This window comes from Rhodotorula toruloides, assembly GCF_000320785.1.
Source record: "Rhodotorula toruloides NP11 unplaced genomic scaffold Scaffold11, whole genome shotgun sequence".
Lineage (NCBI taxonomy): Eukaryota > Fungi > Basidiomycota > Microbotryomycetes > Sporidiobolales > Sporidiobolaceae > Rhodotorula > Rhodotorula toruloides.
The window spans coordinates 353,075-366,209 of record NW_015622971.1 but is presented as its reverse complement, the minus strand read 5'-3'; the positions used below and the strand labels follow the sequence as shown (position 1 = coordinate 366,209).

The 13,135-nt window shown below is 61.8% G+C and overlaps 6 protein-coding genes across 6 annotated transcripts; 5 read left to right on the top strand and 1 right to left on the bottom strand.

Annotated features, from left to right (window-relative positions):
• Window positions 1-81: 81 nt before the first annotated feature.
• RHTO_01000 (BUD22 family protein) lies at window positions 82-2,140 on the bottom strand (the record flags this gene model as incomplete). The annotated part of the gene is made up of 6 exons (XM_016414684.1): window positions 82-508; window positions 568-1,613; window positions 1,674-1,743; window positions 1,800-1,888; window positions 1,945-2,028; window positions 2,090-2,140. The coding sequence occupies 6 exons, from the start codon at window positions 2,138-2,140 to the stop codon at window positions 82-84; spliced, it is 1,767 nt and encodes a 588-aa protein (XP_016273365.1).
• A 134-nt stretch (window positions 2,141-2,274) lies between these two features.
• RHTO_00999 (uncharacterized protein) lies at window positions 2,275-3,402 on the top strand (the record flags this gene model as incomplete). The annotated part of the gene is made up of 2 exons (XM_016414683.1): window positions 2,275-2,737; window positions 2,792-3,402. The coding sequence occupies 2 exons, from the start codon at window positions 2,275-2,277 to the stop codon at window positions 3,400-3,402; spliced, it is 1,074 nt and encodes a 357-aa protein (XP_016273364.1).
• Window positions 3,403-3,589: 187 nt separating this feature from the next.
• Window positions 3,590-5,022, top strand: RHTO_00998 (uncharacterized protein; the record flags this gene model as incomplete). The annotated part of the gene is made up of 2 exons (XM_016414682.1): window positions 3,590-4,286; window positions 4,340-5,022. The coding sequence occupies 2 exons, from the start codon at window positions 3,590-3,592 to the stop codon at window positions 5,020-5,022; spliced, it is 1,380 nt and encodes a 459-aa protein (XP_016273363.1).
• Window positions 5,023-5,208: 186 nt separating this feature from the next.
• On the top strand, window positions 5,209-6,372 carry RHTO_00997 (uncharacterized protein; the record flags this gene model as incomplete). The annotated part of the gene is made up of 3 exons (XM_016414681.1): window positions 5,209-5,674; window positions 5,729-5,848; window positions 5,906-6,372. 3 exons carry the CDS (start codon window positions 5,209-5,211, stop codon window positions 6,370-6,372), a joined length of 1,053 nt encoding a protein of 350 aa, XP_016273362.1.
• A 295-nt stretch (window positions 6,373-6,667) lies between these two features.
• On the top strand, window positions 6,668-7,815 carry RHTO_00996 (uncharacterized protein; the record flags this gene model as incomplete). The annotated part of the gene is made up of 2 exons (XM_016414680.1): window positions 6,668-7,118; window positions 7,184-7,815. 2 exons carry the CDS (start codon window positions 6,668-6,670, stop codon window positions 7,813-7,815), a joined length of 1,083 nt encoding a protein of 360 aa, XP_016273361.1.
• A 311-nt stretch (window positions 7,816-8,126) lies between these two features.
• On the top strand, window positions 8,127-12,985 carry RHTO_00995 (DNA repair protein rad5; the record flags this gene model as incomplete). The annotated part of the gene is made up of 8 exons (XM_016414679.1): window positions 8,127-9,383; window positions 9,439-9,790; window positions 9,845-10,073; window positions 10,130-11,080; window positions 11,135-12,226; window positions 12,282-12,599; window positions 12,657-12,848; window positions 12,907-12,985. 8 exons carry the CDS (start codon window positions 8,127-8,129, stop codon window positions 12,983-12,985), a joined length of 4,470 nt encoding a protein of 1,489 aa, XP_016273360.1.
• Window positions 12,986-13,135: the final 150 nt, after the last annotated feature.

Below are 13,135 nucleotides of genomic sequence, written 5' to 3'. Positions count from 1 at the left end.
ACCCGCTCATCCTGTATACCGCCCTCTGCAACTCCGCAATGTCGTTTCGCAACAAGCACACGGCGAGCTGAGATTGCACCGCTAGTCAAAGACGATCTTCTTGCCCGCAGGCTTGCTCACTGCACTGAGCTTGAGCGCCTCAGCCGCCTTCCGCTTCGCCTCCCACGACGGATGCATCTTCTCCGCGGGTGCATCCGCCTTCTTTGGCGCCGTCTGCCATCCCTGGTCCTGCGCTCGAGGCTGGGCGTCGCGAGCTGGGCGGTCTCGCTGCTGCTGTTGAGGGCGATCGGGACGCGGAGGGCGACCACCCTGTGGTCGCTGAGCGTTTGCGTCGCGCTTGAACCCTTGCTGCCGGTCCTGTTGCTGCCGAGGACGCCCGTCGCGTCCGTCCTTACGCCGCGCAGCCTCCTTCTCCTGCAGGGCCTTCATCTCCTTCGCCGACAAAGGCTTGCCGCCGTTCGCAACGACGATATGGTTCGCCTTCTCGCCGTACTCCTTCTCCCACATCCTGTGGGGACGGATCGAGGTCAGCAAGGGCGAAAAACCAGCGTTCTGAAGGCAACGCACGCTCGCCTCGCCCGCTGACCAGGACGGTTCTTCCTAGCCCGGTCCTTCGCGTCTTCCTTCTCCGCCTGCTTGAGCCACTTCGCGTCCTCGTCGTCCGAGTCGTAGCCGATGTAGCCGCTCGCGAGGGTGGGAAGGAAGGCTGACGAGGTGAGAGGCTTTGAGGCTTTTGCCTTCTTGGCGGGGCGAGGCGGAGGAGTAGGCGAGAGAGATGGTTGGCGGCGCTTGGCGGACTTGGTAGGGAAAGACGAGTCGGACGCGACCGATGCGCCGTCGTCGTCTGCGTCCTCCTCCTCAGCCGAGTCGGACCATGCTCCCTCGCTGCCCTCGCCGTCCTCCAGCGCCGCCAACTCACGCCGAATGGCCTCATCCTCGTCCACCTCATCCTCATCGTCACTTCCTTCCTCCTCGTCCTCGACTTCCTCCTCCGCTTCCTGCTGCGCAGGTTCGCCCTCATCCTCCGAAATGCCCAAGACAGGTCCATCGTCCTCGCTCATCTCCCCGTCATCGTCATCGCCACGACCCTGCAGGAAAGCAGCTTCGAGCGCCGCGAGCTTGTCCGGGCTGACTTCGCTGACGTCCTCTCCTGCCCCCTCGGCCTGCTCCGCTGCTTCTGCTTCCTCCGCCTCGTCCGCCGAGTTCTCCATTGAGGCAGCTTCGATGGCCGCCAGCCGTCCCGGGTCCATCGTGATCCCCTTCGACTTGGGTGCCTCCCGCTTCTCCTCCTCCTCGAAGAACCCGCCCTGCTCGTCCTGCTCCTTCGCCTTCGCCTTGCCCTTGACATCTTTGCCCGGTGCCTCGACCTCTTCGCCCAAGCGTTTCCGCACGGCCCGGACGACCTCGTCCCAGCTTTCCGCAATCGCCTTGTTCGCCATGACGCGGTTGCGGGCCTTTCCTTCGGCCGATTGGGCGTCAAGGTCAACCCATTTCGAGGGAGAGGGAGGGATGGCGGCTGTGACGGAGGGGTAGAAGGGAGCGGAGCGGAGAGAGTGGATCTTGGGGAGACGAGAGGCGAGAATGTGGACGGGGATCGAGTTCAGGTCGACTTTCTGCGGGTCGGAGTATACTCGTAAGCAATGCTAGACTTTCGAAAATGGATCGGAACGCACTTTAAGCGCAGCAAGCTGGGCTTCGAGGTCCGCGAGGAGAGCAGAGTCGACGGCACCTTCCTTCGGCTCGCTGCGAGCGGCGCAGAGTGAGTCGCAGCTACCAGAGCACAGCTCGCTCGTACTCACCGAGTCGATTTGAGCTTCCTCGTGAGCTTCTGAAGCTCGAACGTCTTGCTCTTCTTGACGGCCTTGTGAAGGACCTTGACGGCGTGGTGCTGTCGCCCGGATGAGTCAGCGCGGCTCGTCAGCAGCTTGGAGAGCTCGTACGCACCATGTACGCCTTCAACGCCTTCTCCTGCATCGCTGGGTCAGTCACAACCTCGTCCCCACCTCCCGGTCCTTTCCACCGCTTGTTCTGCGACCACAGCAGCTCGTGGTTAGGTTCTCCCGCGTAGAAAGTGTTTCGGTGGACGAACCCGCTGCTGGAAGGCATCACTGGTCCGCTCGCGCTTGTTGAACGGTGGCATCGTTGTTCGCTGATGAAGACCCTCGTCCAAGCTGACCTTCCACCTCGACACCTCGCTTCGACTGCTCAGAACCGCTCGTACTGCTGCTTGACAGAGCCTACAGACCGTCAGACTGCCCCCGAACTGCGCGCCTCATGCTCGACACGATTCCCACTGAGTTGTTCGCCCGCATCGTCAACCTCGCCTCACCCGCCACAAAGCCCTTCTCGGTGCAGCAGAAGGCGCGTTACGGGTTGCTTCGGAGTCTGAGTCTTGTCAACAAGGCCGTCGGACAGCGCGCAATGCGTCTGCTCTGGCAGGACCTCCGCCTCACCCTCCCGGCCGACAAGGACCACCTCGAAGCCAGCTCGAACCGCCTTGCAGACGCAGTCACGACTCTTTCTATCATCGTCGAGCCTGCTGCGAAGCCGGAGCAGGGATTTCACGCCGAGCCGGTCGAGGAGGACCTGCAGATCCTCGCCAAAGTTCCCAACGTCCAGACTCTCTTCGTGCGCACCGAGGCTGTTGTGGTTGGCCAGGCGAAGAAGTCATGGGAGTCGGATCCTTTCGCCTTCTCGACGGTTCAGCTCGACTTCGGCAACGACAGCAGTCTGCGCCGTGCGTTCGCTGCCATCCCTTTACGCGCCCGCATGCTCACCGCTCGACCCGCAGATCTCGACTCGCTCTTCATCATGAATGGTGTCCTCGACTTGCGCAACCTCGCCTCGGCCTGCGCGCTCTCGCTCACCCGCCTCGCTCTCTGCGGCTTCCTCTACAGCGCCACGAGTCTCTACAAGCTGTTCTCGCCGAGCGTCTTGCCGAACCTCTGCCAGCTCCGCATCGGCCCTGTGCGCAGGGAGGAGGGAGCAATGGAGACGCCTTGGCTCAAGCTGCCGAAGATCCCGAAGGACTTTCTCGACCAACTCGACTTCCTTGAAGTCGGCCAGCGCACCTACTTCGGCTACGGCCCTCTTCCCGAGTCTTACACCGCCACGTCGACGCCAACTCTCGTCATGATCGACGAGCATGTCTGGGAGTTCCCGCCCATCCAGTATCTTCACGTCGTCAAGCACGACCCGATCTCGTACAAGCACAAGTTCCTCGACAAGCTGACGTACCTCAAGGCCGTCTTTGTCGAGCGCTCGCACCAGGGTTCCGAGTTTGCCGAGTCCTTCTATGACGGATGTACCGCGCGCGGCGTCGAGGTCGTCTGGTGCGAGGCGGAGGACTACGACTTCATCCTCCCCGAGTTTGAGGCGTACATCAGCCGCTCTTCCGCGTAGCTTGCTGGAGGTTGTCGTCTCTTGGAGTCGCTTGTAACGCAAATGCCGCCTCTCGTGACGAATTGTCGAACTGAGCGTCGCTGTCTGCCTGGTCAACTCGCTCTCTCTCCTGCTTCTCTCCCTTCGCTTCTTCGCGGCCTTGCTGGTCCGGCTTCCGCTCTGCCTTGGGGCCAGGCATACGAAGACCATGCTCGACACGCTCCCAGATGAGCTCATCTCCGCCATCATCCAATACTCCGCCGTTCGCCCTCACTCAGCGGCGCCGAGTTGGCGGGAGCTCGCACGGCTGTGTCTAGTGAACCAGCGCATCAGACGCTGCGCCCAACCCACTCTATGGCGCTTCCTCGCCCTAGCGCTCCCTCGTCAGCGGCACGCACTCGATCAGGCGCCCACCCTCCTCTCTTCGCTCGCAACACACCTTCACGTGCACGTTCATGGGACGGTGCCTGTACCGGGAGTGCAACCGAGCGAGGGCTCAGACCCGGGCGGCTTCGACGGAGAGGCTGAGGCGGATGAGGATGCGGCTGCCAGTCCTGCCGAACCGCGCTCTGGCAACCGCGAGGATGCGGCGGATGGAGTCGACGAACTAGGCGACGACGATGACGACTCTGCAAACGGCACGTCGGCGGACTATAGCGATGAGGGAACGGTTGACAACGATTCGCCCTCGCCCAAGTCTTTCGACTTGCATGTGATTCCACATGACCCGCTTGACCCTGTCAAGGAGGATTTGGGGGTCCTTGACAAGCTGTCGAATGTCCAGCACTTATGGGTCTATGCGGCAACGATCGACATCGAAGACACTCGGGACGACGAAGCCGAGATGACGGAGTTTACGTGCTCGACTCTCGTTCTTGAGTTCTCCGAGTCTAGTGTACTCGAGCGTGAGTTTCCTGCGCTCCAAGAAGGTATATCTGAGCTCACCGCGCTTTTGCAGGCCTCACTTCCCTCCATATTACCCACGGTTTACTGGAGCTGCGCAATCTCGACTTGGCTGCACCTCTCCGGCTCGTCCGCTTGGCCCTTGGTGGCTACCTCTACAGCAAGACGGACCTCAAGGAGCTGCTCAACCCCAGACTTCTTCCAAACCTGCGCTCCCTCCGCCTCGCGCCCAATCACACATACAAAGGCAGCGTTGCGGCGCGCATCATTGCGCTCCCGGAACTCGAACCGGTTTTCCTCAGCCAGCTCGACCTCTTCCAGATCGAAGAAGCCGGACTTTCCATCCCCCGCTCGTACCTAAACTCGACCACGCCAACGCTCTGCGGCATGTACGCCGACTTCCGCTACATCCAGGACGTTCAGTATCTCCATCTTCACGACAGCAGTCTCGACTCGTTCGCTCGACGTTGCATTCTCTGGTGGCGGCAACCCCTTCCTTCCATGCCCAGGCTTGAAGCCGTTTTCCTGCCTCTGCGCAAGCGCTGCTGGAACATACGCAGGAACCCCGAGGACTCGCTCAGGCTTGCGTGGGAGGGAAAGGGCGTCAAGATTATCGAGTATTTGGCGGGGCCGGAGCTGGAGCTGGAAGAATGGATTCATGGGGAGGTTGGGTTCGGGGACGACTTTGTTCTCCCCGAGTTCGAGGCGTACATCAAGGCGAAGCGGGGTCCCGTGTAGCTGCTGCTGTAGTCATTGCTGTTCAGTCGCTTTTTTGCCAGAACGAGAGGCAACCTTCGCCATGGGATGCTGCAACGACACTCTTCATCCTTCACTCCACTCGCTCGCACACACTCACCCGCTGAGCCCGTTTGCAAACGCCGAATCTCCCCAAAGCGACAGTCTCGCCCGCTCCCTAAGCCCGCCATGCTCGACAAGCTGCCGAACGAGCTCCTTCTCCTCATCATCCGACTCGCTCTCCCATCTGCCGAGACGCTCTCGCCGAAGGCCGCCGGGCGCCGCCAAGCGCTGTTGATGAATCTGTCGCGGGTCAATAAGCGCCTGTATAGCCTCGCCAAGCCGCTTCTCCACCAGAGCATCCTCGTTGGCACCCCTCGCCAAGCGAAACTTGTCGCCCGACTTCCGAAGAAGCTGCGCGAGCAGGTCGAGACGGTCGTCTTCCACATCAGCACCACGCCGCTCGACGACATCGACCCATACGACGAAGACGACGTGCCAGACTTGCTTGTCGGAACGGAGGCCCTCGACGCCCTTGTTGCGCTGCCGAAGGTCAAGCATGCCCGCTTCTACGACTTTGGCGACTTGAGCACCGAGCATATGACCTGGCAGACTCAGCTCGACTTCGATCTGAGCGCAGAAAGTCCGTTCGTCAGTGCGTCGTCCGCCCGAATCTCGCCTGTTTGGCGCTAACCTCCTTATGCGATAGATCTCGACTCTCTTTTCCTGTCGAACTGCAAGCTGTTCTTCGCTGGGCAGGGTTGCGTGTCGCCGTTCGCCCTTGCGAAGCTCGCTTTCGTCGGGAAAACCGTCTTGATAAACGGCGGCGGTAACAAGTTATTCAGACGCGACACATTGCCAGCTCTCCGAGTCGTCCGCTGCGCAGTCTTCGAACTTGGCGAATACGGCGCATGGGGTACGAGCTCTGGAGCGTCAACCATCCCGACAGAACTCCTCATGCAGATGGAAGCGTTGCAGCTCAACTCCCGCCACGCACACACTTTTCCCGCACACTCGTTCGAATCGAGGCGCATTCTTGTGGATCTGGGCACGTGGGGCCTTTGGCAGGACTTCACCGGCGCTGCGTCTAAGGCGCGATACATCCGGCTCACATCCGTTCACGCAGGTCGCTGGTCGAGCGCGGCAGCGGTCGTCCCCGGCCTGAAGAACCTCTCAGCCGCCTTTATGCATCGCGACCTCCATCCGGACCAGGTTAAACCGAAGAACCGCGACATGGCGCTTGCCCTCCTCAACGCCGTCAAGCAAACGCCTGCCGAGATCATCTGGACCGGCTCGGACGACCACGCCTTCATCCTTCCCGAGTTTGAACGGTACATCAGGGAGAGGCAGTAGGGCCAGGAGCGAGGAATGCGCTTGAACTGGAATGCGACTTGCGACGCCTGAGCAGGACTTCGAGCGCCCTCGTCCTCACTTTGGCTCTTCGAGAGTCTCCTTCGCCGTGCGCCCTTTCTTGCACGTTGAGAGTCTGCCTCGCACTGGAAGGAAGCCCGCAAAGCGAGCCTGCCGCGACCCTCGCGGCGTCGACCGCTCTCTCCCTCCTCCCGCTCACTGCCTGCACCCGCTCAATCGCTGAGCCCGCTCGAGACCGCTCACACCGCTCTGAAACAAGTTTCGAAACTACGACAGCATGCCCGCATCGCTCGAAACGCTCCCGACGGAACTCCTTCGCCTCATCATCGAACTCGCCGTCCCGCCCGAATCTCTCGTCTTCATCACAGCCAAGTGCCGTCACGATGCTCTCGTACCTCTCAGCCATGTCAGCAAACGGTTCTGCAGCGTCGTGCGGCCCCTTCTTCGTCGTGTTCTGGTCGTCAACGCCATCGTCGACTCGAAATTGGCTCGGAACGCACCGAAGGAACTGCGTGAACAGGCTTCGGCCGTCGTGTTCTGCACCCATGAGTGGCAGAAGCCAGACGTCTCTCTGCCCTGGAACGTCAGGGCGATCTTGGCGGAGAAGGAACTTCCAGCCGCGCTCGCTGCGCTTCCCCTCGTCCGCTATGCAGCCTTCTTTGGCGCGTTGCAGGACATTAACAAGACAGTTGTACCTTTGCTACTCAGCAGCGAGTCTCCGTTCAACAGTGCGTCTTTGGCGTCTCTCGGAGCGCCAGACAGAGGGCTGAGGTCGTCTAATCAGACCTTGCAGGTCTTTACCTCAGGAACTGCACGCTCCAAGTCAATGCTACTCCGACTTTCCGCCCCTTTCAGCTCGTCCATCTCGCTTTCGGAGGGCACCTGCTGTTCACCAAGGCCTATCAGCGTCTTTTCTCGCCAGCCACTTTGCCGGCACTACGGTATCTCCTCCTCGCCAACCTCTCCTCCGACGTCAATATCCTCGCATGCTGCACATCGCTTTTTGATCAGCTGATTGCGTTGCAACTGGTCTACACTACCGGACCGGCCAAGGGTATCGCAGCCTCGCTCCTCCAGGCCTTCACCTCGTGCGGCGACAAGCTGCTCGCCAGCAAGTACATTGTGTACGAAAAGTCAGCAGTCAATGCTCGCTTCGTGCTGTACGATTCGCCTCGTTGGATCAATGGCAGTCTCGACGCCAGCTTCGCAAACTCTCTTCCCGCTCTTCAAGCCGTCTTCATCCCGCTCACCGTCAAGGAAGGACCGCCGTCTTGGCATACGAAGGGGCCGGATGACCCGCTTGAGGAGTTCTTCGAAGCCATGGCGAGGCGGCACGTCGAGATTGTTTGGGCGGACGAGTTCGAGTCGAGCTTCGTCCTTCCCGAGTTCGTGCGGTACCTCAAGGCGAAGCAGCAACACGCTTAGGTTCTTCTCGGCACACTAACTTAGTTCCTGTTCTGCAATCGACCCAGTACATAACGCTTCACAACGGCTCTGCGCTGCTCTTTCGCGCCCTGCTCTCTTCCACAACGGCTCCTTCCGCTCCTTCCGCTGTACATTCGACATCAGCTTGCAGTATGCTCTGGACGAGCAGCCGAAAGCCGTCTCGAAACAAGGCAAGTGGTTGAGAAAGCTTTGTCAGCGCCGGAGACGGATGCTGCCGAGGAAAGGAGAGTGTTGACCTTTGCCACCTCCGCTTCGCTCGCAAGGGCTGCAGCGAGTGCACGGGCTGCACGATGGACTTTGCAAACGGCTTCGAGGAGGACGACAACCCCGTTCTCGCGCCGCGTCCGTCGACAGCGACCGCCGCATCAACCTGCAGGACGACGGTGCCCTCGACAGCTCCCGCTCGACAGGCAGACACGCTCGACCTGACAGGCGACTCTCCGCCGCCTCAACAACCGCAGCGACCGGCAGTCACGCAGAGCGAAGCGGCCAGACGGGCGCTGGATGCTTACCTTGATGATGAGAAACCAGCGGGCGCAGGGATGGCGTCTGGGGCAGCGGGAGGGTTTGGATCGTATGCAGCGAGCTCGCAGGGAAGCTTTGGTGGCGCTTCGCAGTCAGCGGGGCGGTCCCAGGCGGGTCCGTCGAGGGGCTCTTCTTACGGCGCTCAGGTTGGGTCGTCGAACGGCTTCGCGAGCTATGCGGGAAAAATGACGCCTACGACCACTCAGCAGACTCTGGCACCGTCCGCCGCATTCGGCTCGAGTGGCGGATTTGTCCAGCAACCTCGAGTCGTCCCCTCCACCTCGCTCGGCAGGATTCCCGTCATCTCGTCCGCCTCTTCCTCCCGCGTCCCTTCCGCCTACCTGGTCTCTCAGTCACCCCAGCGTCCTCGACCGAACGCGTCGTCAGCCGCGGCCTTGAGCGGAGGGTCCGGCTTCAGCTCCGCCAAGCTCCTTCACCAGACCCAGGTCGCCCTCGACCAGGCTGCACGGTCCGCGCAGAACGGTCACGCACAGCATTACGAGGCGCAGGTGTCGAGCGGTTCGTCGCCGGCGAAGGGGAAGGCTAGGGAGGATGTGCTCGACTTGACGGCGGACGACCAGCCGTCCGACGATGACGACCTCGTCATTGACGAGACACCAGTCTGCATCGGCGAAGTCACGACGTACGGTCTTGTCCTGACACCCGTCGACGAGATCACTCCGCCGCCACCGCCACCGGCAGCTCGACCAGACGGCCGCGCATGGACGATCGACGAGCTCGACACGTTGAACGAGCAGTACCGTCGCGCGAAGGAGCGATACGCCGTACCTCTTCCTGTCCACATCTTCCGCGACGACCGCACCTACAACGGCGGCGCTTGGCGCGAAATGCTCCGCCTCATCACGCCGGTTAAGCACGAAGTCTTCGGTTTTGTCGACTACAAGGCGGCGGACGTGCTCGGACCGCTACTCGGCGATGGATACCACGGGACTGGCGTGACGAAGGGAGGGAACGGGAAGATCTTCTGCGAGGCTTTCGTTGACCGAAGAGGGGAGACTAACGTGAGTCTAGGTCGTTTCCCTTGAGCGAGCTGCACTGACCAGATCTCGTTCGCAGCCGTGCCTCCTCAAGCTGCGGCTTCTACTCTTCGCTCGCCCATTCGACGTCGAGAAGGTAGCCGAAACCCTCGAGAACGCTCACCCGCCCCTCTGGCTGCAACACCCAATCACCTACATCGCCGCTCAGCACAACAACGCCCGCTACGTCAATCCGCACAACCCGGCTCCTGGAGTTGGTGGACGAGGGGCGGACGCAGAAAGGCGGAGGCAAGCGCTTGTTAGCGGGATGTACGGCGGAAGCGGACTGAACGCGACGAAGGTGGCGAAGGCAGTCGATGTGCAGAAGCAGCAGGTTGAAGAGGTGTTCCTCAACCTCAAGAGCGGAACGGATCTCGATGAAGTCACGCCTCGTACGTTGCGTCCGCACGTCGCTCTCCTACCGAGCTAACGGTCTTTCCCCGCAGCTCCCATTGTCTCGACGCCCCTCTACCCTCATCAGAAGCAGGCTCTCTCGTTCCTCCTCGACCGCGAAAAGCTCATCGATGTCCCGCCGCAAGACCGGCCAGGCCAGGAGCCTACCGTCGTCTCGCTGTGGAAGCGGATCTCGGACCCGTACGGTCGACCGACTGGCTGGCAAAATCTCGTCACCGACCTGCATATCGCCGGTGCGAGACCGCCGCCTCAAGCGAGAGGGTGCGTCCCCCTCCTCTCGACTTGCCATTCCTGTACTGACCCAGTCTCTCCCGCAGCGCCATTCTCGCCGACGACATGGGTCTCGGCAAGACGATTGTCGTCATCTCGCTTGTCAGCTCGACCCTGAGCGATGCTCGCGAATGGGCGAAGCAGCCCCTCGAGAAGGACAAGCTCGACCCGCGCTTCGACGAGACGGTCAAGAAATCGGATATGCAAGGGAAGGCGGTCGCGGTCGGCGAGTTCCGCAGCCAGCTGTGGGGTATCGCTCAGGAGGCAGCGGCCGATCCTGCGCCGACTACGAAGGCGGCGTCGAAGAAGAAGCAGGCGAAGGAGCGGCGCGAGAAGAAGAAGGAGGAGGCGGTCCAGTCGCGCTTCGAGAAGCTCGTCTGCCGTTCGAGGGCGACCTTGATCGTCTGTCCGCTCTCGACAGTCCAGAACTGGGAGAGCCAGTTCGAGGAGCACACGGCGATCGTCGAGGTCGACGATGCGGGCGGCAAGACGCTCACGGTCGAGGACGACGCGAAGCCGATCAAGGCGCTCAAGCGCAAGATGCGCATTGCCGACGAGAGCGACGAGGACGGCACGACGAGCGACTCGTCCATGAAGTCGGCTCCTTCCGCCAAGGCGCCAAAGAGCCCGCTCCGCATCTACATCTACCACGGTCCCGGCCGATGCGACGACCCGATCAAGCTCGCCGACCACGACGTCGTCATCACGACCTTTGCGACCCTTGCTACCGAGTACTCGAAGCAGGTCCGGGCCGAGGAAGAGCGGGAGGACGAGGAAGAGGCTGCGGCGAAGCGAGCGGCGGAGGAGGAGGACGGCATCGTCGAGGTTTACGGATTCGGCCCGAACGGCGAGATCCTCACTCGCCCGCCGGGTGCGCCGGTTGCGGAGGAGGAGACGAAGCCGAAGAAGGCGAAGCGGAAGCGGAAGAGGGTTGAGGGAAGCGGGGTGAGCGCGCTTCAGGCCGTTCAGTGGTACCGCGTTGTGCTCGACGAAGCTCAGTACGTTGTCTGCCTCGTTTCACACCAGCTGCGACTGACGCCCCCGCTGCGCAGCATCATCAAGGAGCACAAGACGATCCAGGCTCGCGCCGCCTGCGAGCTGTCGACCTCTCGCCGCATCTGCCTCACCGGCACGCCCCTCCAGAACTCGCTCAACGACATCTTCTCCCTCATCCGCTTCATCCGCCTCGAGCCCTTCACCGACCGCCACGTCTGGAACCAGTACATTGGCGTCCTCGCGCAGAAGGGAGACGACCTCGCCAGCGAGCGGCTCAAGGTTATCATGCGATACCTCGCCTTGCGACGCACGAAGGACACCAAGGACTCGGAGGGCAAGCCCATCTTGTCCCTTCCGCCGGTCGATCACAAGCAGGTCTTGCTCAACTTCACCGAAGCCGAGCGCGCGTTCTACGCCAGCCACCACTCGCGGTACAAGCACGACTTTGAGCAGCTGCAGGAAACCGACTCGGTCATGAAGAACTTCTGCTCGATCCTGACCGAGCTGCTAAAGCTCCGCCAGATCTGCGTCCACCCCGCTCTCCTGCAAGACTCGGAGGATCGCGCCGCGTCAGCAGGAGAAGGAGGAGGCAGCCTCGCCGCCACCATCGAGAAGCATGGCATCTCGAAGGTCCGCGCGATCCAGCTTCTCGCCCTCATGCGGGATGCGGGCGGCGGAGACTGCTCCGAGTGTGGCAGCACCATGCCTTCCTTCGCGCGGGCAAACGTCGAGGAGCTCGGCGACGAGGAGGACAGCAAGGCCGGCCGCAAACCGGCGAAGAAGAGTCGCAAAGCCGTCGTTACCCAGACGGCGTCGACTTCGGCTGCAACATCCGAGGACGACGCTGCTGGTCCGGGCAACGAGGACGTGCCCTGCGTCGTCACTCGCTGCCAGCACGTCTTCTGCGCGCCGTGCTTCAAGCGCTTCATCGCTCCGAGCTGGCCGGATGTCAAGAGCGACGTGAAGGCGCAGTGCCGTCTCTGTCAAGCGGAGATCCAGCCTGCGCTCGAAGCCGTCGAAATCGGCGCGCGCGAGTTCCAGCGCGCACTCGAGCGGTCTGCCGACGAAGGTCCAGGTATTCGCACCAAGGGCAAGAAAGCCAAGAAGGCGTCCACTACTCGCCTGTTCGAGCACAGCACCAAGACTCGGTGCGTCTCTAGCTCGTGTCGCGCAGAACCGATGCTGATTCGCTGTCGCTTGCAGTGCCTTGCTCGCCGACCTGCTGCCATTTTCGCAGTGCAACCCCTTCTCCGCCAACCACGACCCGAGCTGGTCGCCCGTGGGCAAGGCACCTGTGACCGGCTTCCAGCCCGTGCAAGGCGAGGTCGTCAAGTCTGTCGTCTTTTCCCAGTGGACGACGCTACTCGACCGTCTCGGCGACGCCCTCGAGGCCGAGCACATCCAGTACGACCGCCTCGACGGCAGCATGAACCGCGAGCAGCGCGCCGCCGCGATGCACGCCTTCAAGACGGACCCGCGCTGCGAGGTCTTGGTCGTCTCGCTTCGCGCCGGTGGTGTCGGGTGCGCCGCCTTTGTCCTTCCGTCTTCCCCGTTCCTGCTAACGATCCATCCCGACAGGCTGAACTTGACCGCCGGCCGCCGCGTCTACCTGATGGAGCCTTTCTGGAACCCCGCCGTCGAGAACCAGGCCGTCGACCGCATCTACCGCCTCGGACAGACCAAGCCCGTCCAGACGATCCGCTTCATCATGGACAAGTCGATCGAGGCGAACATGCTCAAGATTCAGAAGCGCAAGATGGATCTCGCAAAGTGCGTTCTGCCGTCCTTCCTTTCGCTCACTGCTTGTCTGACGAGTTCCCACCTGCAGCATGTCCGTCGGCCGGACGCTCAGCAAGCTTGAGCTCGCGAAGGAGCGGCAGAAGGAGCTGGCGATGTTGCTTGACTGAGGAGAAGACGGATGCATACCCCCGCTTGTTGTTCCGCAGTCTGTGCCCGTGTTGTCGTCCTTTTGCAACTCGCATGTCTCTCTCTGGTTTGCCTTCTCGTCGGGCGCAGTACTCGAGCTCAACAATCGATCATGCAACGTTGCTACACTG